Source organism: Physella acuta, unplaced genomic scaffold (assembly GCF_028476545.2).
Source record: "Physella acuta isolate Inbredline_101_S28 unplaced genomic scaffold, ASM2847654v3 ptg000141l, whole genome shotgun sequence".
NCBI lineage: Eukaryota > Metazoa > Mollusca > Gastropoda > Physidae > Physella > Physella acuta.
This window is the reverse complement of record NW_026731660.1, coordinates 440,014-465,731: the sequence shown is the minus strand read 5'-3', so window position 1 is coordinate 465,731 and position 25,718 is coordinate 440,014. Positions and strand designations below refer to the sequence as shown.

At 32.4% G+C, this 25,718-nt stretch overlaps 1 protein-coding gene across 1 annotated transcript in view; it reads left to right on the top strand.

Moving 5' to 3' along the window:
* The first annotated feature begins 1,378 nt into the window (after positions 1-1,378).
* Positions 1,379-25,718, top strand: part of LOC131935282 (mitogen-activated protein kinase kinase kinase 2-like) — a 65,275-nt gene continuing 40,935 nt past the window's right edge. Inside the window, exons 1-5 of the mRNA XM_059291668.1 lie at positions 1,379-1,492; positions 4,648-4,744; positions 5,186-5,322; positions 5,733-5,982; positions 6,234-6,397. Coding sequence (XP_059147651.1) covers positions 1,379-1,492; positions 4,648-4,744; positions 5,186-5,322; positions 5,733-5,982; positions 6,234-6,397 — 762 coding nt within the window. The remainder of the gene's footprint in view (positions 1,493-4,647; positions 4,745-5,185; positions 5,323-5,732; positions 5,983-6,233; positions 6,398-25,718) is intronic.

Sequence of the window (25,718 nt, the reverse complement as noted above, 5' to 3'; positions counted from 1 at the left end):
CATTTCGCGGTTGATGCTAGGGCAAAAACATTAGTTCATCGCTGTAAACAGGCGTATCGTTTAATTGCTTAAGGTTTGATACCAAAGTTAGACATTTTATAAAGTTAAAGTTTAATGTATGATTATCTATCTAATTAGATATCAAGTACATATCATTGTCTTTCGAATGTTTGAATAAAATCGCTGCATTAGACGTAAGGTCAAAATTGAGTTTTAAAAATTTGCAATCTACCTATTTATAGACATTGTAAGCTAAGTAAAAGCTTGTAAAAGTGTAAAAGACTATTTTCTACAGGTTTATCGAAGAAAAAAGTGCCCATAGAAATGGCTGGCGTACGGTATGGCACACGACTTTACGGCGTATATTATATATCGTATGCTACATTCTGCCTGATAACCTATAGTATTCATTTACAATGAAATACTTTATCAAACATTTGAAAAAAAAAATGAAAATTACAAATCTATTTATTGTTAATTTTTATTGGATAATTTTAAACTAAAATTCAACACTTCCTATTCTTTTGTCCCCAGATTCCAACTGAGGATTTGCTGCTAAGCAGTATTTCTGAAGTGTTAGAAGAATATTCATCTGTGAGAATATTTTCCGCAGTGAATTTCTACGTTTATCACAGGATATTATGCAGTTTTGTCCAAATGTTGTACTATGAATACTTTCACAAAAGAATAACATTACAGAAATTACTTTTACAGTACAAATACTGTGGTAAAATCTAATATGTCAATGTTAATTTTGTCTTAATTCCAATTTACTCATGTTCTAATTGCTTTATTTTAGTAACCAAAAGTTGAAAAGTTGAAAACAAATGTATAAAAATGTTTTAATATAATACTTTTATTTAATAATGCACTAAAAACGAGAAAACATGTGATTTTTGTTAATACATATCAACAAACTACTATTTGAAAAACTAAAACAAAACGCGTGGGTCACTATATTATGCTTTGAAAACGATTACCGGAATTTAAGAAGGGAACCCCGATTTTATTATAATCATTTGGATATTTGGTGTGCTTGATGTTTTTTTTCAATGCTAGTGCTAGTTTTTCTTTTGTTTCGGTAGGTAAGGTAAATATGTCAGAGGTTTTTCTGCTTTTATATTTTTTCTTTGAGTAATAACAAGCATTGGCACGGGAGTAATTTGTTTCAACGGAATATAGCCTTGATCGGAATTTGTTGTTGTCTCCTGTAGTGTTGCAGACGTCTGGCGGAAATGAAAGGTCAAAGTTAAATATGATTTATAAATCAAATTCTTAACATATTAAACAATTATAAAGTTATGATTATCTAAATTGTACACATATTGCTTAAATAAATTGTACACATATTGCTTAAAGTGTCAGGAGCGGAACTACCATGCCGCAAGTCCCGGCAATGAGGAATAGATGGGGAAAGGGAGCAGAGTTTCTTCCAGGCTTCCAGGAAGGATATCTGGGCGTCCATGAGAGCATTGCGACACTTTATTTTACAGTAGCTTAATTTTCGTGAATAATCATGTACACCCCAGGTGCTACCGAAACACTTACCCAGCGCGGTGCGCTGAAGGAATATTCGTCTCAATGCGGGGACCCCCACCCGCGGTCAGTGTGGTGCGCTGGGGTATTATCCATATCCACACCGTAGTGTAGCACGGGTATAAGGTAGTATTTATAAATGTATATATATATATATATATATATATATATATATATATATATATATATATATATATATATATATATAAACAGAGATTACAGTTAAATACATAATTGAAGAAGATCTACTGAACACAACAGTCACAGAATCTTCCTTAACAGTTTGTTTCCTGCTGTTTTTACGATTGGTTTGTTTAATGTGCCATCAAATCTTCAAGGTAAGGATGTTTGGATAATAAGCCAAATTTATAAATGGTTTAAAATTTTATAAAAATAAAAATGTACTATACTTTTCAGAACCTGGCGGTCCATATGTCTGGTAAAATAGATTTAACCTTTTTATGTGACCTCGATTGTTTTCATACTTTTTAGTGCTGTAAAATTTCCTAAAATTACGTAATTTAAAATTCATCAATTTAGTGAAATAATCAATAATCTTGAAATAATGTCTAATAATAATGATTTTTTAAATCCCATTTTTTTCTAAAGCGTATGGTCGAATTAAATATTGTTGAAATATTGACAGCTTGTCTAAACAGGCAAAGTAATTTGCAGGTAAACTTTAAAATAAAAAAATAAACTTTAATTACATTCATTTAATAGACCTGTCTAATGTCAACGTAAAAATAATCTATATTTGAAAACATCTTTTTTTACCAGAATACCACCACGAACTTTATTCTGTATAGCGTTTTGCACACGTTATACAATTTTTTTTGCCAAACGAAAAGAATTGACTACTTTCGTAATGCAAATACTGATGAGGTGAGCAATGTGTATTATGAGAGATATACTTGTTATCGATTAGGAGTTTACACTTTAGTTTTTATAGATTAAACATTCAAATTAAAAATTTAATTTAAAATTTAATTAAGAACTTTTTAATGCATTATATATTGATAGTAAGAACAGCGCTGCCTCATTTCTTTGAATAAAATGTAAATCCAATCCTAATATTAATCTGAAAATGTATTCTTTAATATGCATATTAAATATTAGGATGATTACCATAGTGCATTCTAAAAATTTTTGTAATGGTACTTTTATTTTATAACGGCTTATTTTTATTTCCAAAAACAGACGATTTGCCTATTTGCCATTCGAAATAAACGAATCGTAAACAAATAATTAATCCGGTAACAAAACTTACCCTGACCGCAATAAAACGAACAATTTGGATGCAGAGAAATAGGCCTATAGCATATCACAAATTTTGGTCTAAAAGTAACTGAACATCACTTCCCTAAAAGCACTCTTAATTCTTGCCTTCTCACCCCACTATCCCCCACGTAACCTCAGTTTATAATGCTTGTTCTAAATAAGATTATTTGTAAACACTTTAATTAAGATACAGATACGTTTCGTGAAATGCCAGTAATGCGTTATGCGTCAACCTGTTTCCTCATAAAATTAAAAATCTATTTAACAATAATATGAAAATATTCTTCCTTCATCAAACGCAATTCAGAAACAATAAAACTACATTTAGCTCCCAAAATAAAGTGCCAAAAAACTTAATAGATTTAAAAAATGTGTGCCTAACACCAGTAACGACCAGTTGATTAAATGCGAATACTGTTTACCTCAAAACTCAAAGCTACTAAGTTATTGTTATGGCTATCTTTTATAACTGTTTTTTTAATTTTCATTCTCAAGAATACTCAGATTATAAATAGGTTATAGAGACTCATAACGTATAGTCAGTCGAAATACAAATAACAACGAGAACCCGATAACAAAAAAGAGTTAGCGGAGAAAAAGCAGAGGCTTTAGTTAGCGCGAGCAGTCAACCTAGATACTTAGCTTGATTTGCCCAACTTGTAAGAAGGAGATTAAGATAGGGTCAATAAATAATTATTTTTGCCGTTTATTTGAAGTAAAGTTCGTTTGCTAGAAATTGATGAGATTATGGATCGCCAGTTAAAGTAGATATATTATTTAAGTTTAATTTTATTATTGTATTCCCTTTTGACAATTAAAAAGCCTGGTGTGCACTTTAATTACTCTACGTTATAGCGAAATAGAACACACTTGGCGACCGCCCATGTGTCAGAATTGAAGATGAGAGCTCTCGAGAGCCAATGGTACACTACCGCAAGAGCGCACCTTAAGGCCCCTACTTAGGTTTCAGAATCAAATGTCGTGTGCCACCGTGTCAATATAGTAGGGTGCTCTTTAAAACAAACGAAGGCGCTGACAGGATAGCCCGGGATGCTGAATCGCACCATGCCGGGACGCCATCTTACGCATAGTCTATTGCGCTGTTTAAAAGAATGTAGGCGCCATGGTGCTCACATGATAGCTAGTTATCAAAATCGCTACGTGCCGGGGCGCCGCCTCAGCGAAATAGAATTGAGGAGGCTGTGCTTCGTTTAATATATATATATATATATATATATATATATATATATATATATATATATATATATATATATATATATATATATAGATAGATATATATATATATATATTGTAATTTAGTACAAATAATGTCCCTTTTTTAAATCTTGATCCAACAACTTTTGAGATTACAAGTATCAGGTTTTAAAGTCATGTTTTAAGTTTTGTGTAATCCTAGTTTATACATAAACATTTTTCCATTTAACCTTGTCTATGTATTACATAGACAATGTATATAAACTATACAAGCTTCGGCGCCTAGTTTCTATGATAATATTTTGTCTTAATTGTAGCTTTAAGTACAGTTTTGAGTGCCCCTTAGAGATTGTCTTGATTATGATTATGGCTCATTTAAACCGTATTCTCTACTTTAAAACAAGCATTAAAAGTTTAAAACAAAATTGAAAAAAAAAGATTATTTTATGAAATCTAAAATTAACTACGTAGATGTATTTATACTTTCTTAGTTTGCTCAAAGTATCTTATTATCGTCTAATGTGTTGTTGAATGTCTTTTTTTATTGTGTTGTATACATAAAATGTATTTCTGAATGTAACATTTTACACACAAATTTTATATTTTTCTCACAAGGTAATCATCAATTTGAAATCTAGTAACAAAAAAGTCTCATTTTGTATACACGTTTTACTTGCCTTGATCGGTGAAAATTTGACTTATGAGAAGAAAGGTATAATATATTTACTTGTAAACTTATATTTAAATTATCTATGCATGGGTACGTGCGGTTGTTTAGATTGCATTCGTTTGAAAAAATTAGTTTTAAAAAGCTTTTACCGTATACTTAAACAAAATGTGATACATTCTTAATGTACACAGCAAAAGCTATGTTATTTTCATGTAGTCAAAGGCTTTTTTTTCTTTCGCCGCACCTAGTGCTCTAACCCTAACCATGCCCTAGAAAATTTGAAAGCACGGAAAATACAAATAAAAACATTTCGGGACGCTTTTAAATGAAAGAAAAATAAAAGCATGAAACAAAACACTTAAAAAATTGATTTAATTTGTTTTAATCGTTGATATCTTGTGTTTAGTATTTTAGTTTACAGAGTTTATTCATAGTTTTTAAGTCTCCAATTTTTAAATCAAAATATTTTCATTGTCTGTACAGCTGAACTAAAACAAGTAATAATTGAAGGCATTACTTTAGCTGCTATGGATCCAAGTAGAACATATTTTGGTGTAAAACTGGGTGGTCTTATGAAATGTCTGGCTAAACTGGCAGAAGGAGAAGATGAATTTCAAGACGTATTATTACATTTGTTTTACCACTGCATAGTTTAAATTTTACATTAATGTTATTTAGTTTTAATTTGGCCCGATGAATTATTAATTCGTTATCTGCCATTAACGTGTTTAATCGAGCTTTTTGTTTTTACAACCAAAATCGCGTATCCCTTAAAATATTATCTCAAATCGGCATGTCTTATTTACTTTACTATAGAATAACTAATAATTATTAAAATATTATCTCAAATCGGCATGTCTTATTTACTTTACTATAGAATAACTAATAATTATGTTTCTGTTCATACACTTCATTGTGATAATGTGTGTAAGTAATGAGGAAGGATGGTTATTTTGTTTGATATTCATGCATTTATATTTTAAATTGTATATGTTTACTCGCATATACTAATAATACAACGATCTTATAGATACTTCCATTGCTTCCAAGATTTAAAGAAATTCTCGCTATTCAAGATAATTCGGAACAGAGAAATTTGACGGCGTGTTTAAAGGAGTTATGTAGGAGCATGCAGGCCAGCCAAAGAATTTTATTTGACGACACATTCAATGACATGTTAGGGCAGTTAACCACCAGTGAAGACGAAATTATTTCAGCAAACGCTAACTCAATATTTTGGAGATCAGGCCAAAGTACTGGAACTTTGCCTACTAAAAGAGGTTAGATTCTTAAACTTTAAAGAATGTGTATATTGAAATGACGCTGTGTGCTTTATGAAAGAAAGGAGAAAAGTATTTGAAATGAACTACATTTTAATTTTTTTTCCACACTGTTCACTTCTTTCTTTAAAAAAGTAGACAATATAGCTTCCACCATACGCCAACCACTATCGTTTTTTATTATAACAAAAGAGGTAAACATACTACCTATGTTCCGTGATTTTATAAATTAATGGAATTTTTTTTCGCAGATATTGTCCTATCTGAAGAATTCCCGAAAAAGTTCACAATTGATGTATCAGAAATTGGAGCAGGCTCATTTGGTAGCGTCCATCTTGTAACTGATGAAGCTAGACCTGATGAGAAAAAATTCGTTGCTAAGAAATCGTCACTTAAAAAAAGGGATAGTTTCCTAGTATGTTACCTGGTTTATGAACTGTAAATTATATTAACAATAGCTGCAAAGCCTGTCAGAAAATAGTTAAAAAGGTGTTTTTTTCTACTTTAGAACAAAGAGTGACGAAATTTTAAGATAGTTTTAACAAAGTGTAACCAATCATATGTTCCTTGATGCGTGGCCTTGTTTTCTAAAACTAAGTTATTAAAATGTAAACAATGCCCGCGTTATATTTCTAGGATCATGTATGTAGGGGCACTGGTTTGCACAGCCTCGAGTGTACGTTATTTACTGTCCGTAATAGTGAGGAACGCAGTGAAGCGCTATCAGCCCATGTTACACTACCAAAGTGGCGCCGCGTACCAAACCTTGCTCGGCTTCATCATCAAATGTTTTTATGCCTCCCTGTCAATATTCTAGGGTGCTCTTTCAAAATAACGTAGGTGCCATAATGCTCATAGAATATCCTATCGCCAAATCTTACCCTGCCGGGGCGATCAGAGACGCGTCTGATTCAAGTTAGTGAACGACAATAATGCCCAATTTCATCTATAGCCTATCGCAAAGTTTTAAACGAACGTATGCGTCATAGCGCTCAAGTTCGTTTTAAAAGTAAGATAGGCAACGCGCGGGGACGGGCAATCTAGTTTAATATAAATTAAGGGTTAATCAGTAGCAACATGTTATGTTTTATTAAATTAGGCCTATAAATATGATAAACCCATTTTGTTAAGTTGTATTTTTGTTTTTAAAAAAGAGACTTAATTCGAAAATATTCACTAAGCCCCATCAACGTTACATATATTGCTCATTTTTATTTCATTTGTAAAATAACTTTTAAATGGCTTACATTCAGTTTTTAATATACGTTTTCGATTGTGAAAGTGTATCACCTTACCTAATCGGGCAGATGAGGCTCGTTAGCTGGGGACAGCCACTCTTCTAGGAGAGACAACTCCAAAAAATCAAACAACTGCTGCCTTGTGGTGTGTTCTTGGTTGGATAAAGGCTATGGAAGCAAATTAAAAAAGAAAAGCAGGCTGAAATCGGAGTCAATGGCCTGAATGGCGCATAACCAGTTGACACGTATCCTTAATTGTGATGGAGGAGTGGTCGAGTCGGCAAATTCGAAAAAGTCTCGAGTTCAAACCCTCTGGCAGATAGGCTCGGTCCCTTCCAACATTAAAAATTTAGAACTAAGAAGAAGAAGAAGACCTTATAGCCACCCCCTCCCCCCCCAAACACACACACACAACACAGCAGAGACCTATGTCTATTATCTACAACCAGAACCACAATTTATTAGCATTTACATGATATTTACTTATTAGAGGCAGGCTCAATTACAATAGTCGTTTTTGCATGCGACATATATTTCTGTCCATAAAACAAGAGTTAATCACAACAAAACATTTCCACTAACCCTAGTGGCTATAGTTTTCTTCATTTAAATTAAATAATGAAAAGTCTAGTTTATTTGTAGGAAGCCGAATCAATTGAATAGGAATGTATTACTCTATATATATAATAATATATTATTTTAAAAAATGATTTTCAGGATATGTGTCAAAAAGAAGCAACGATTTTACTTAAAGTAAAGCACAGACGAATTGTTCAATTTCACGGATTTAAGAAAACACATAATGAGTTTTATATATTTTTAGAATATCTGAAAAATGTAAGCAAAACTACATGAAATGATTTAATTTTAATATTTTAATGAGTTTTGTAATATAGAGTATAAATGTTGTCAGTTCTATTAGATATGAATAACTAATTTTGTCATTTTTTAGGGCACACTAGCAGAATTTATATCTAAGAGAGGTCGTTTGGATGAAAAGTTGACACGACACTTTACTACTCAAATTCTGGAAGGTATAGAGTACCTGCATCAGAATAATATTCTGCATAGGGATATCAAAGGTTTGTTGCATATCATAGAGAGAGAGGTAATTTTGATGAAAACTTTGACAAGACACTTAACTATTCAAATTCTGCATTGTGATATTAAAGACTACCCTCTTCCCACGTCCACCTAACTAAAACAGTGTGTAACTGAGTGGTGTTTTAGAAACTAGAAATAGAGCAAAGTGCCACTTTAGTTTGTCGGAGGGCAATCACTAATTGAACATAATTTCAAAATAATATCATATATGTATTTGTATAGCTGACTATCTAAGTAAAAAAGTACTTAATTTTTTGAGTTCCCGTGCAATAAAGTACAGTATCAAATCCGTTTAACGGAAATAATTTAAAACTTGATAGAAACAAGGGCATACTATTTAATAGTTATATGTGAAATGTCATCTACTTAACTTAAATGCTGCTCTATATATTGGGTTTGAGTAACCTAAAATAAGGTAAGTATTGCTTTTGGTGAATAGGAGTTTCTCAAAAGCTGACAAAACACTCTGACATTGAAATAATATTTATATATGAAATGCCTTCAACATAACTGAAACGGTACTTAAGTTTTCATGTACACATACACACGGACAAAAGTATTTCCGTATCCGGTAGGATGTAAAACGTCAAAGTTTTACAAAACATCCTTAATACTTCGTACTCGGAAACTATCCAAATAACAGCATAATTATTACTCTTTCTTTAAGCTCTGTAGAAAGGAGAGTAAAAAGGGAGGCTTTCGTTATAAATATTTAAATTTTCAATAAAAGTTTAGTAAATATTCTGCTTTTCTATTGCCATGTTTCAATAAAATCATATAACTAAAAACATTGCCGAAATAATATACAATTAAATTTTGACCAATTTGTAATGAAAAGTTACATCGATTTTTTGATCGTGTGTAATACAAACCTTTTTTCTAGGCAACAACGTTCTTATGGAAGATGACTGGAAAATAAAGATTACAGACTTTGGTCTATCTGAGTTTATTGATGCAAATGGGGTCGCTACAGAAATTGGGACAGTGCGATACATGGCACCAGAAGTGATTTATACAGAAGGCAACGTAATACGAAACTACACAAGCAGAGCAGATATATGGTAAACATTTTTATCGATAAAATTTGGATGTTTGAAAATAGTCTATGAAAAAAAATTAAAAAACGATTCAATATAAGAATATCTATCCCTACTGCATGCTAAACATAGATTGCAAATCAATTAATTATTATTCAATAAGAATTTGTTTATTTTCAAATCTACTTTTAGGGTAATTTACTAGCAATTTAGTAATAAGATTATTTTTCCTGTCCATAAATATATATATATATATATATATATATATACATATATATATATATATATATATATATATATATATATATATATATATATTTAAACGCTTTTTTCTCTATTGCAGGAGTGTAGGTTGCACTGCGGTAGAGATGGTGACAGGAAAACCTCCGTATTCATCAGTTCTCACTCCCCAAATAATCTTCCACACTGCTTTGGGGAATCAACTACAATATCATCTGCCTGAATCTTTATCTGTTAGCTTCAAGGAGTTTTTAAACAGGATTTTACAGCGGGACTCTAAGTTAAGGCCAACAGCTGAGTGGCTTTTACAAAACGATCCGTTTATTCTGGGCATTGACGAGATGGAAAGTTGAGTTGACATTAAACGGTTGTTTTTTTTTGTAAATCAATAATTAGCAGTCTTAAAATACACATCAGCACCTGTATATAAAACTAATCTGCATCTGCGTTGAAAGAAAAACACTTGTGTACAATATTCAAACCAAGGCGTGTAACAATACTTTATTTTGTAATTGAATGATTTACATTATAAAAAAATTAATTTATAATTTAACGTAATTTGAGAACTAATTTTATGGATATAGCATCAATGTGTACATAATTGAATATTTTTATGTATTTTAAATTATAATGTTTTATTGTTTTATTTTAAATTTGTAACACATTTTCTATGACAGAAAAAAATGTGATCAAATTGAGACACAGCTATACATATATATATATATATATATATATATATATATATATATATATATATATATATATATATATATATATATATATATATATGGACCGAGAGACAGACACAAAGACAGAAGAACGACAGACTGACTGACTGACTGACTGACAGAAAGGAAGGCAGGAGTCAAGCACACACACAGTCATACTTATATTTAGATGTAATAACATTGACTTATCTTAAACTGTATTGGTAAACCCATATTTTAAATATAACATTATGACTTTACTTTATGTTAATAAATATAATTTAGTTTGCTGTTTGTTTTATTTTTGGACAATTATAATTTTATTTTTACTATGAAGTTCAATAATATTTTAAAATAGTAAAATTAGCTTGCTATCACTACATGTTGTTGTAATTAAATCTAAAAAGAGAAAAAATCATAGCATAATTATATATATATATGTATATGTATATATATATATATATATATATATATATATATATATATATATATATATATATATATATATATATATATATATATATGAATATATATATATATGTATGTATGTATTTATATATCCATTATATATTGAATTAATTTTACTTTTACAGTTTTATTTCAAATTTTGAAGCGAAGTTTATTATAAATAACAGAAAAAAAGTTTGGGACACCTATTATATAATTTAGTAATTTGACAAAAGCATGTAATAAATATTGCAGCACAAACTATTATTTTCAGTTTTTTTTTAAATTGAAGTACATCATTGCCTAATTTAATCAAATCTTTATATTATTCTTTTCATTTTATAATTACATACATGCTTTTTATTAACATGTTTCAATTACATTTTTTATCCAATATTTGATCTTTCTGTCTTTTTAATTTTTTTCGGTGATTTCAATTATACTCCATGGACAAAACAAATCTTACTTAACGCTATTATTTCAGTGTTTGTTATAGTTCACTTTAATCTTTAAATGTACATTACAATTATTTATGATAATTATCATATTTTTGTTATATTTATATACGCTAAAATATGTTTACTGCCGAGTGATTTTTATTTCTCGTATATACGAAGTATAGAGAAAGTCTTCTAATCGTGCAAAAAAAAACATTTTTGCAAATCTCGACGTTTTGCATCTCACTGATACGGAAAAACATAATTTTGCAATCTTGTCCGTATGTCTGTGTGTCTGTGTGTGTGTGTGTGTGTGTGTGTCCGTGTGTAAACACGATAACTTGAGTACCGTTACAGCTAGGTTGATGAAATTTCATATATAAGTATTTAATCAAAATCGTAGATCCGTATCAACTTTTGAGCGATTTCCGATAACCGGAAGTGGTACTTTTCCTACTTTGAATTTTTCAAAAGCCTATAACTTGAGTACTATTTCAGATAGATAAATGAAATTTCATACGTAAGTAAAAGATCTAATTCTCTACCTTCTATTAAATTTGAGTCATTTCCGTTGACTGGAAGTAGTACTTTACGCTACTTCCGATTTCTCAAAAAACTAATGTAAATTTTAAAAGTAATAATAATATTGCGCACTATTATGCGCTTTTTTATTTCGCGTTCACTTGGTGTGCAATTAATTTGTCTACGAGATTTTATTCTATTTTTAAAACTTTAAGTATTTAAAATGGATTAAAAATCATGTCTATAGCCCGAGTTCCCATCCCCTGTTATTTTATATAAGAATATTCGAGAAAGTTTAGGGGAGATCACTCCCGGTTTATTATTTTTTTAATTGATGTTCAAAATTGTTTATGATATTTTATGATTTGTTTTTAACATGGTTGCTTTATTACATCTTATAGCCTACTTAGCTCAATGAATATAATAAAAAGTACAATTTTTAAAAGTTTTTATGAAATATCATGAATGAATTAAAAAAACAACATACCGATTCCAATTTAAAAAGTTTATTTGATTTAATTGACTTTATAAACCTGGTGGATAATAGGAAAGAGACTGTATTTCACACTAAATTAGATCATTGGAAACTATAATGACAAAAGCTGTAAACTTTGTTTAAAATTACTTTTTTATTAGCTTTTTTGTAAATGTTATTTATTTATTTCCACGTCCCAATGTTGTTCTGTAGGTGTAGGTTAAAAGGGGTTCGTTACAACAATGTGATTGTATCTGATAGTTTTTTTCGATATATATATATATATATATATATATATATATATATATATATATATATATATATATATATATATATATATATATATATATATATAATATATATATATATATATATATATTTATATATTTATTAAGAATCCATACGATTCTCATAATTTTAATTTAATATATTTGGTCAATATGGCACAATTAAATGTTTACATTGTCTTTATCATTATATCAATGTACATCAAAGTATTTTTTGTCAAATCTTGAAATTTTCTCTATTGCAATTTCTGCGTGATTACCATTCTAATGCACGAGCATCAACGCACTATAAGTAACACTAAATCTGCTAATTCTCGCCAATGTTGTTATTTATTTAATTTTTTAAATTACCTTTGAAATTCATTTAAATTTAACTATTGGTTTTAATTTTTTTTTATTTTTCAATTCAGTTGTATTTAGCTTAAAGATGTCAAAATGTTTGGTTGATTGAAAAATGATTAGCATGTTTTTGTGATTATCACTTATCATTTTAATCAAGAGAACATAAATATAATAGAATTCATACATTTTTTAAATGATTGAGTCTTATACTTCGTTTACTTTGATTATAATTCTGCGCATTTTAAGATAATTGATTACATTCCAAGAAAGGTGTTGATCAAAATATTATTTAAAAGTAAATATTTTAACCTAAAATAGTTTTTTCCTTATATTATTCACATTTTTAGAAAAATAATTCATAAAAAGCCAATTTTTTAAAAATTATTCGAGTCGTTATATTTTTTCGCACATGATAATTAAACTTGCTTTAAAACACCTTTGTATATGTTTATGCAATAACTAACTCTAAAATAGTATTATTTTTTCAAAAAAATAAATCTATTTATTTTCCCGAAAAGCAAATCATTACATCTTTTAAGTCACATTGGTTCATTTAACTAATTTTTAAAAATGCTTTGGAGAAAGTTAAGACCAAAATATTCTTTCACATCCGAGATACGACGAATAGGTGAAATCTACTTTATCAACCTAATGAATCTCAAGGTGTGAAAAAGTAAATTTACTAACTATTTTGAAACAGATATGTTGGTCGATAATCCGAAATCAGATTTAATTGTTAGGTTGGTAAAAATGTTCAACCCCAGATTGTTTTAGAATAACATTGTTATACGAGAATAAAATATATGTAAATTTTACTAACAAACTCAGCGCCACATAACCAATTAATAAGGCAACCAGACAATGTCTTTTTGTCAAAGAATGTTGCCATGATCTAGAGATTATCAAATACAAATAACCAAATAATTTTAACAAAGCATTATTTAACACATAAATGCATGTAGGAAGTATCAAAGTTACCAGACCAGGACTGTAAAGAATACCAGACTGTAAAGAAGAGATCAAAATTAACATTTTCTCAATTTATGATTGAAACATGGGGTTTTATGAGTGAGTGGATATTAGCATACAACGGTGTGTTGTTGAATTTAGTAAAGATTTACACGCCGAGTTGAATGTTCTCGCACATACCTGATAGTACGACGACAAAATACTGTTGCTTCTGTGACTTTGACATACTAAATAATAGTTGATTGCATGCATCTCTTCTGCTGAGGATGGACTTGGGGTCGTCTCCACTTATTCCCATCTGCAGTTTCCTCGCCCAATCGAAATATAATGTATATCTTCTTCTTCTTCTTCTTTGTTCTTAATTATTAGTGTAGAAGGGGATCGAGATTTATCTGCCAGTGGGTTTGAACTCGAGACTTTGTTCGAATTTATCAACCATGAACTTTTTGCCGACTCGACCACGCCTCCAACACAATTAAGCGTTACGTGTCAACTGGTTATGCGCCATTGAGACCATTGACTCCGATTTCAGCCTGCTTTTCTTTTTGGATTTGCTTCCATAGCCTTTGTCCAACCATGAACAAACTGCAAGGCAGCAGTTGTTTAATTATGGAGTTGTCTCTTCTAGCAGAGTGGCTGTCCCCAGCTAACGAGCCTCATCTGCCCGAGGGTTCGAACTTGAGACTTTTCGGTTTAGCAACCAGGAGCTTTACCGACTCGACCACGCCGACCCCTTAATGTATATCAAAAATATACACTTTACCCAGTATTCATTCTCCCCCCCCCCCCCCCCATGCATAACTAAACCCGTCTACCCGAAAGCTTAAAGTGCCTTTCCTCCCTTCCAGAATAAAATTAAAACAAAGAAACACTGGAAGCAGTTACGTCCTATAAAGTCAGTTCGTAAAGTAGATACATTTTTAAAAAATACAACTCTCTAGGAGGACGCAACACTACGTATAGATCAGGGAGAGTTGAATTATAGAATAGCATAGGCTTTAAGTAAATAACCATTTGGAATAGCAATAAACAACTATTTCTATTGAACTAAATCAATAAGACACCGTGGAAAATATGTTGACCAAAAATAGAAGATAGTGCTAATATAAATTGTATTGAACCCCAAAGTACCCAAGTATATTCAAATGGATTCATTCAAATTTTACTTTTTTTGTGTTGAAATTTCATTGCAAAATTTAATAAAATGTTCAGATGTTAAGTTGTAAAGGCTACATCACATTCTCAAAAATCACATTGATATGTGAACTTTATAAAGCTAGTAACATCTCAAGTTGTTTTTTTTTTTTAGATTTAGTAGCATATTTTAAATTAAATAGATTTTTTTTAGAACAAGCTTGAGTACTTATATTAAGTAGCTCCATTACGGAACGCCATACCACCAAAAGAAAAACAGGTGAAATCTGCATACTATGCCTAAGCTTACAATTGATAATCTCAGTCATTTAAAATGTTTTCCCATCTAGGTTACTGCGTGATCTCAACAAACGTTTTTAAATATTTCCTTTTTATTGTTTTACTCGTCATATTTTCTGCAGGTAAACATTTAACCAGTTGAAATATATATATGGAAAACAAGGGTCGATCTAATTTTCTTTCAAAATTTCCATCTGATACACAAGTGATTTGTGCGACACACTGTTTCTTCCGGAAAAGCCCCCCCCCCCCTTTCACCGAAAACAGTCTACCCCACCCCTAACGAAATGGAAATTTATATAGTGAAATCTACACCTTTACCAATATCTGACCCCCCCCCCCCCCACACACACACACGAAATTATCAAGTGCACCCCTTCCCTTACCCCCCCCCCCCCCCCCGGAGAAGAAAAAAAAGTCTGGAAGAAACATTGGGGCACTACCTGATTAGATTTAGTCATCCAGTATAGTAGCGAGACTTATTCCTAGTGTTGTGGGAACTTTTAAACGACTGTCTGTGGGGGCCAATCTGCTCATATGTGATGCGCTCAAGATGACACTGCCGCCGGTGTATTCAAGTAGTAACCCCATCCACTTATGCAGGATTTTGGGGCGCTAAATCACATATTTCTGTTAGGCGTCCCCACTCCAATATGTAAACAAATGTTAGGTCTACGGCAGAAACCGTTGCGGGGCTGTACTGAACAGCTTCCCAAGTTTTCATGGCGATTGGGTGAATGATACAGTAATGCATGATAGACAGAAAAATGTTTTGCTCATGTACAACTGTATGTGGCCAGCTCACGCGTCAGATAATCTTCTGATTTAGAGGGGGGGGGGGGGGGTGGAATCCACAAATGACGTCACATTTTTTAACGACTAACAAAAAGCCAGACCCTCACACACCCCCCACCTAAATTTCGTCATTTATAAATAGTAAGTGACTATTAATAATGTTCAATTAATTCTAAACGTTCAAATTAATTTCTAAATAATCATTTAAAAATAATCTTACCTTCCCTGTTTTGTGAATTAGATGTGCCTAATACTATGTGAGTAAATTAATATCTGTTGACTAGTGCTGTCTAGAGTCTGACAAAATGTGCTGAAGTGGTGAATCGTACGCCTATGTACGTCAGCATCGCCCTTTGTAAAACTTACTCAGGGGAGATAATTCCAAGTATAGGCCTTAAACGTTTACAATGATATTTCTTGTAAAAGCAAAAACAAGTAAACGTATATAAAACCGAAGTTTCTAGTATTATATTATTTTTTTATTATTTGTAGGATACAAGATAGTACAGGATACAAATTCAACCACTATCACAAAAACATATTAACATTGAAAAATGTACAATAGATTTCGGGTCCCTAACTAATGCCGCAAAGAAGAACCGCGCATCATGAAAGCCCATTCATATGAAGGGGCTTCTCGTGCCATGGACTTTGTTTTTTTTTTTTAAAGAATTTTCCCGGCGACAGAGTGTGTTTGATTTTAGGGAAATAGAACTCGGCCTTGACGATGGTTAAAAAATACAACTTTAACCCATATTATCCCAAGGTCTCAAATTTTGATAATTTTTTGATATGGTTTAGCTTTTGGGCACTGAATGAAGGAATGACTATGGATTTTTTTTTAAAATCAATACTTTTTTAAATATCGATTTTTTAAAAAACGTCCCATAAATGGGACGCTAGCAACGAACGGCCCCATGTACATTTATTGAAAAATAAAATCATTTTTCACGAAATATTGCTAATCACGCAAAAATTAAGCTGTATACTGATTTTGTATTGTTAGACCAATGATTACATTGTTTAGGACAGCTAAAAATACTGATAATGATCAATTGGGTTAGCCATACCATGGTCTAAAATGCAGAAATTATGTTCAAAAGTCTAGTTTTCTTTCAATCTAGCATCCATCAAAGTGAACAACACTTGGAAATAAGTAAATCTGTGACTAGTACATCTAATTATACACACATGATCACAAATATTGTTATTATTCATCGAAATTGTAATAAAATTATATATAAATAATTGATTTTTTTGGGGGGCGTACTTGAAATTTTCAGGGGTTGGGACTTAAATTTCAGGGAAAGGGTGGACATTGGTAAAAGTATGTTTTGTATATAAATTCCATTTTCTTCTGGGGGCAGAGCCCCCCCCCCCCGCCTCCTTCGAAATGATGCCTGAAAGAAACTCTGCCCTCAGTGAATTTGCAAAAGATGATCCGGTCCAGTCCCAGATGTCATCCAGCCATCTTCTCTTTTGTTACCCTCGCTATTCCCCCCCCCCCACAGGCGTACATTAGGACATCAGACATCTTATTTCTAGGGCACGGATCCGTCTCTGGGGGCTTGTATTGAGTCTTCATGGCTCTCATCCATGTATGCACCTCACTATGCGAACAGCTCCCAATCTAACACCAGGAATCTCCTTAAAAAGTTAACAAAGTAAAGCTGGTATCGGTAACCTTTGGAGGGGAATAGTATTGGGGCATGACAACTGTACACAGCTAATTCACATTTCTACTATATGTAGCTTAAGCTCTCTTATATGAAGAGAGTTAACCAACCCCCATGACTGAATCATTTCACCTAAATCGTGGCCATTGTTATTATTCTGGTTTGTTATAATTTTAATATCACGCGCTAGTAAATTTACAGCAATACTAAATTAGTTTGTATTCAATGGTATTAAATACTTCAGTAAGTGTAATTCTGAAAACTTAAAAATAAAATGTAAGTTTTTCAATATTTGCAATTCTTTAATACAATAATATATAAGAAAATATAGCTCAAGGTCATAATTAAATATCTATAAATACTACTTAACACCCCAAAGTCAACAGTTAACAAAGTAAACAATTGTTTCACCATAAATAACCATTTAACATAAACATTTGCATCTGTGTTTCTCGCTAGTGTCCAATAAATGTGACGTTTGTGTAACAATCTGCATAAATATAGGTCAAGGTCATAATTAAATATCTATAAATACTACTTAACACCCCAAAGTCAGCAGTTAACAAAGTCAACAATTGTTTCACCATAAATAACCATTTAACATAAACATTTGCATCTGTGTTTCTCGCTAGTGTCCAATAAATGTGACGTTTGTGCAACAATCTACATGGGGCCATTCGTTGCTAGCGTCCCACTTATGGGACGCTTGTTGTACACTTGATATAACGAAGTAGTAAAAAAAAATTGTTATTCTTAAATTTTTATCAGATAGAAATATGGTACTGCTACAAGTTTCAAATGCATTTTGCACTTAAAATGTTAATATTTTAGAAGATATGCATTTTCCTGTGCGCATGTTTTCTTTTTTCCGCCATTTTGACAAGTCCTGCAAATCCGGCACTATAACATTTTTCTAAATTAATTTTTTTCACAAAACACACACAAAGTCAATAGTCTAGCCATTTTCAAATACAATGAAACATAATTTGTGTTTTAACTAGTTTTTAATAAATTTTAGCAATTTTTTTCACAAGCGTCCCATAAGTGGGACGCTAGCAGAATATGGGATAAATAACATTTTTAAAAATATAAAAAATTTGACGACAATTTTTAGCCCCCTTTTTTGTCCCCATCCTCTGCCCCATCCGCCACAGTACACTTTGGAGGATCAAAGGGGGGCAACGAGTCAAAGAAATAATTCAAATTTGAAGAGTTGCCTATATTTTACACTGTAGTTTGTGTCATGGATTTTATTTTTTGTGGAAGAGCGTAGTATAGTGACTGTAAAATAAAGATAATCTTACCGCAGCTACAGTGTTTTTCTTTTACAAACCAAATATCAAGACGAAAATGCACGAAAATTAAATTCAAAATTTGTAAAAAAACATTTAATTATTGTCATCCGTGTGCCCCTTAACGGCCTTACCCCCTCCCCCCCTACCGCATTGCGGGGTCTGGCGGCACTGTAGTTCCGCCACTGGCGGAGAGCTTTGACTTAATTTTATAACAAGAAGGGAGATCGTGGTTCTTTTGCATACTTAAAGAAATACCTCGCAAGGAAGCTAAACCGAAATGCATTTTGAAAATTCGTGTTGGCGGCCAATAAGGAGTATTTTTTTTTGTACAGCACTTAATTCGCTGTATTTTTTAACAACATTTACGTCGCTATATCTAAGAATATTTTCTTGACATATTTTGTATTGTTGTATCAAGGAATAATGTTTTAACATCCTTTAATTCGCTGTACTTAGGAATGAGCTTTTAACAGCATGTGTGTCACTGTATCTGAGAATAAGTTTAATTTTAAAAAAAACATTTTTGTAGTTGTATCAAGGAATATGTTTTAACATCAGTTTAGTCTTTGTACCTGCGAAAATATTTTGAATATGATTTAAGTCACTGTATCTAGGGATAAGGTATGAGCATTTGTGTCGCTGTATCTACGAATAATTTATGAAGATTTGTGTCAATGTGTCTAAGTATAATTTATGAAGATTTGTGTCGCTGTACCTACGAATAATTTATGAAGATTTGTGTCAATGTATCTAAGTATAATTTATGAAGATTTGTGTTGCTGTATCTACCAATAATTTATGAATATTTGTGTCACTGTATCTAGGAATAATTTATTAGCATTTATGTCACTGTATCTACGAATAATTTATGACGATTCGTATAACTGTATCTAGATCTACAATATCGATTTGTTTTCCTCTCCTTACCACATCAGTGAGATGTATCAACTGCGCTGAAAGATCTATGTCATTCAAAAGACCGAACAACACGCTGTGTACCATCAGACCTTGAATGTGACCAGGTATACCGGTAGTTCTAACCTGGCGTGTAGTGTGAGGTGTATGGAGCACTCAAAACTGTGCTCGTGTTACACGTATGTGGAGTCAACCAATGTGTGTACTGCGGGTAAATACATCTGTCTGAATGCATTGTTTGCACATTTATGCTAAAAATTATAATTGTAATTTTTAAGTCTTTTTGTTTAAATGGCAGGCTGAATAATGCGTAAAATAGGTAAGAATTTTCGTTAGCCGCAGCTTCTGCCGTAGTCACAGCCGCAGATGTAGCTGTAGCCGTAGCCGTAGCCGTAGCTGTAGCTGTAGCTGTAGCTGTAGCTGTAGCTGTAGCTCTAGCTCTAGCTCTAGCTCTAGCTCTAGCTCTAGCTCTAGCTCTAGCTCTAGCTCTAGCTCTAGCTCTAGCTCTAGCTCTAGCTCTAGCTCTAGCTCTAGCTGTAGCTCTAGCTCTAGCTCTAGCTCTAGCTCTAGCTCTAGCTCTAGCTCCAGCTCCAACTTTAGCTGTAGCTGTAGCTGTAGCTGTAGCTGTAACTGTAGCTGTAGCTGTAGCTCTAGCTCTAGCTCTAGCTCTAGCTCTAGCTCTAGCTCTAGCTCTAGCTCTAGCTCTAGCTCTAGCTCTAGCTCTAGCTCTAGCTCTAGCTCTAGCTCTAGCTCTAGCTCTAGCTCTAGCTCTAGCTCTAGCTCTAGCTCTAGCTCTAGCTCTAGCTCTAGCTCCAACTGTAGCTGTAGCTGTAGCTGTAGCTGTAGCTCTAGCTCTAGCTCTAGCTCTAGCTCTAGCTCTAGCTCTAGCTCTAGCTCTAGCTCTAGCTCTAGCTCCAACTTTAGCTGTAGCTGTAGCTGTAGCTGTAGCACTAACGAGAAAACCACTGTCTGCATATGGATCTCCTCACCAACAGATACGCAAACATTCGTGGAAGCAAGAGATAACTGTAGTGGTTATTACAATTTTTCGGTAAAGCAGAATGATCTCCCCTTAATTGTTTTTTTTTTTTACATAGAAGAGAATCACATAAAAAATAAACCGGGAGTGACCCCCCCCCCTAAACTTTCTCGAATATTCTTATATAACACTATGGGGGATGGCAACTCGCGATATAGACACTATTTTAAATCCATTTTTAATTACTTAAACTTTTAAAAATATTATAGAATCTAGTAGAAAAAAATGATCGCGCAACAATTGAATGGCAAACAACATCTGTATAATAGTGTGGAATATTATTAGTACTTTATAAATTCATTTTTGTTTTTTGAGAAATCCCAAATTTCTACATCCGGTCAACGGAATTGCTCAAAATTTGCAAGAAGGCAAAACATTAGATCTTTTAATTATACATGAAATTTTGTTTATCTACCTAAAACAGTACTCACGTTATAGGCTTTTGAATAAGTCCCAATTCCGTGTATCGGAAAATGCTGAAAAGTTGTTATAGAATTTACAATTTGATATAATACTTATATATGAAATTTCATCGACCTAGTTTTAACTTTATTCAAGTTATCGTGTTTACAGACATACACACACTCACACACAGAAACATACGGACATAATGGCAGTCCAGTTTTTCCGACTCGAATACGAATAAAACGTCGACATTTTGATACATCTGGATTTATAATTTTTGCCCGATTAAAATAAGTCCCCTAGACTCCATATGTAATGAAGTACTAATGTGTAAAACGGTGAAAACCGTCAAAATTTCATATGATTTTTAAGCACGAGTACTAAACTCTATACTCTGTATACGAGAAAGTAAAAAGAGACAATTTGAAAAAAAAACTTCACGCTGATGATAGATTGAAAATATTTTTTTCTAGAAATAACCTCAATATATGATGTGTGAAAGGTTATAATTTTAATCTGATCTACCGTAAAAAAATAATAAGTAAGAATTGTTTTCTATTCCCCTGAAGGTAAATAGGGCTGCCTCTAAACCGGAAATAAAACAAAGACGATTTTCACATGTATCTAATTATAGTTAAAAGACTCAGTGGTCACTTCTGGTACGGACTGACGGACAAGGTAACAGAGGAAACTTCCTTTTTGAGGACGATGGGTCGAGACTGGAGGAGGCATCGTACTCAGAGTTCTTCTCCACTGGTGAGTAAATTATAGTGCCCTTACAAGCCAGACGGTCCATGGGGCAGCTGATGTTGAGCTTCTCTGCTTCCGTGATATCAGCATGTGAAAGGATAGTGTGGTCAGCACTATTGCCAATCGATTTCACGTTAGGCACACATCAGAACATAAACACTATAGTCCAAAGTCCGGATTTAACTCCAAACTCGAGACCATCTCGCGAGCTGTCAAGCGCCCTCAACACTACACTACGCCATCCCTTGATAATTATGATATTGTGACAGAAATATTGTAAGTGATTATGATAAATATATTGATAAACGTTTACGTTTTATGCGATGAGAGTGATATTGATATCCAGCTATAATTATTTATGTTTTTTAAAGAGTTTATGTTCTTATTATATTTTTTTATTCCTCCCGATTTAGGAGAACCAAACAACCTGTTGTCTCTTGAAGATTGTGTGATGTTCTCATCTTTGTTCCCTCTCCACATCGATTTCTCTTGTGCTGTAAGCGTCAAATATATTTGCCCGTATAACGGCCGGATGCCCTAAATGTATCATGCATGTGGTATAAATGGCAAGACATTTTATTTTTAGGTTCATTGAGGCCCATTTTGACGGTTAAGTTCTTAAAAGTTGTGATATTACGATGTGTTTACAGATTTAAAAAAAATAATTGAAGATGAATTCACTTTTATAGTCAGTCAAGTGAGGGAAAAATTTAACACACTGTGGTTTTTTTTTTAAGTGAAAAGAAATAAACGTTCACAATGAAGTAGAGTCTTAACCAGATAGTGTAATTATTCAAGTGATGAAAAAATGAATGGTCGCCCATGCATCGAAATCGGTATCTTAAATTTACCAGCATAGTATATGCGATCTCAAGACACTACGCTTTTTTGATGCCGACTTCTTTGTAGTAGCTACTGAAGATAAACCAGAAGTATTGAATTTTTGAAAAATCCGAATATGATGAATGGTTTGAATATTTTAAGAAGATGCATAGGTTCAGTTGGATGTTTTGTTTTGAATCTAAACTTCAAAACGAGAAATGCACCAATGTACTTAAAAGATGCACAGCTTGACGATTGACTTCTTTCTTATTATTTCCTTAATTTTTGTTGCATAATTTTTTAATGATACTGCTAAAATAATTCCTAACCAGTTTTTTGTAAGGACATTTTTCACATTTAGGCTACTATTTCTGTTAATAAAGTATGTTGCTTTGTTTTTACTTTCTCGTATATACGTAGTATAGAGAAAGTATTGTAATCGTGCACAAAAAAAAATCGAGATTTTTACAAATCTCGACGTTTTACACCTCACTGATACGGAAAAACATAATTTTGCAATCTTGTTTGTATGTCTGTGTGTGTGTCTGTGTGTCTGTGTGTCTGTGTGTCCGTGTGTAAACACGATAACTTGAGTACCGTTACAGCTAGGTTGATGAAATTTCATATATAAGTATTATATCAAAATCGTAGATCCGTTTCAACTTTTGAGCGATTTCCGACAACCGGAATTGGTACTTTTTCTACTTTGAATTTTTCAAAAGACTATAACTTGAGTACTATTTCAGATAGATACATGAAATTTCTCATGTAAGTAAAAGATCTAATTCTCTACCTTCTGTTAAATTTTGAGTAATTTCCGTTGACCGGAAGTAGTAATTTACGCTACTTCCGATTTCTCAAAAAACTAATGTAAATTTTAAAAGTACTAATAATATTGCGCACTATTATGCGCTTTTTTATTTCGCGTTCACTTGGTGTGCAATTAATTTGTCTACGAGATTTTATTCTATTTTTAAAACTTTAAGTATTTAAAATGGATTAAAAAGTATGTCTATAGCCCGAGTTCCCATCCCCTGTTATTTTATATAAAAATATTCGAGAAAGTTTAGGGGAGATCACTCCCGGTTTATCTAATCATTTAGTAGTAGCTTAAGAAACACTAAATCACTTATGTAAACAGGTTTTGCTGATAAATCTTACACTTAGTTATATAAATACAGTATAAAAAAGTGTTTTGAAAAATGTAGGTATCTACATCTCTTAAAAGTAAATTCGTATAGTAATTTTTTTTTAATTTTCTTGTTTATTTAAAAAAAAAAGAAACAATTAAATAAAATGACAGATTTTTTTATTTTTAGTCTTGTAATTTTTTTTAAAAGGATAGTAAACGATTAAATTTCTAGGGTGAACTGGATGTGTCCAAGAGTCCCGGGAAAGTTTAAAAGCGGTCCCTAACCCATAATACAATATTTCATTTTTCCCATGAGGCGTCCAGTTTAGCACCTTTTCTGCGACATCATCTGGACTTATTCTTAGGATATGCCTCATCCATCACCATCTTGTTTTTTTCGATTATATCCGTTTACCAGTATGGTGGCAAGTTATAGAGATAAACTAGTGCAAGTAAAGAAATAATTCAAACAAAGCAATATTTAACACAGCCATACTATACATACTCGTTATTTATGAGACCCGCTCAAAAAAGAATTCCGGTAATAAAGCAGGAATCGAAATTATAATTTTCTGTATTTATTATTAAAGAAGTAAAGAACTGTTAACGCTTTAAAAACTTGGCAATCAATCCACACGTCCATTTAAATTTAGACTCAAATACCTGATAGCACACAACAGATACGGAGTCGTTTCTTTGCCCAGCCGCGTCACACTAACTAGCTTGCGTTAGATGCACATTACAAATGAACTAAATATATTAGTACTAAGAAGCCATCCGTAAATAGATTTGAAAATGAAATACTAAAAGTGAACTAACTACTTCAGCTGCTGAAAGGAAATGTAAAAGTAAAGACGGCTGCGCGTAACGCCTAACAAACGGTCGTGTTTATAAGCTGTGGTAAGAGAAACACGACTACTCGCGAGTCGTGCATTTGTTCTATAAGTAAATCGATAGAAACTGTTCAAACATTAGACGTTCCGCATTCCCATGTTGCCACGAAGTCGACCCAGTTTGCCATGTTGGCTAGACTTAACATATGTGAGCAGTCGCCAGCTAGGGTCGTCTCATGGGGGGGGGGTTCAAATTTATATATATATATATATATATATATATATATATATATATATATATATATATATATATATATATATATATATATATCACGACTACATCCTTCTAGTACTAAGGCTAACGTTAAACTGTCCTAATTTATTCTATCGACCCAAGCTTCACCCTCGGGTTCTTTAACCCCTGCCTGACCCCGGCATTCCAGCGAGGGGAGGGGCGGGTGCCCTAGCCTGCGCATAGCTAGGTGGGACAGGGATGAATTGTGTGCCAGTTTACAGAGCCGGCGTTAGGAATACGCGGGGCCTAGGGCCAACCATCCGCGCGGGGCCTTTCCATTATATATATATATATATATATATATATATATATATATATATATATATATATATAAAGGCCTATATAATGTGATGTACACATAATAACACAAATGTTTTGGAGTTTATAAGCTAATGTCAAACTTTCCACTATAATAACAGATTTTTATCTCTCCCATGGCATGTATTAACCCAACGTTCGTAGTTTTTTTCCTTTGCTAAGATATTAAATCACTTTTGACAGTTATGTAATTCATACCAAATCACTTAAGAACATTTAATC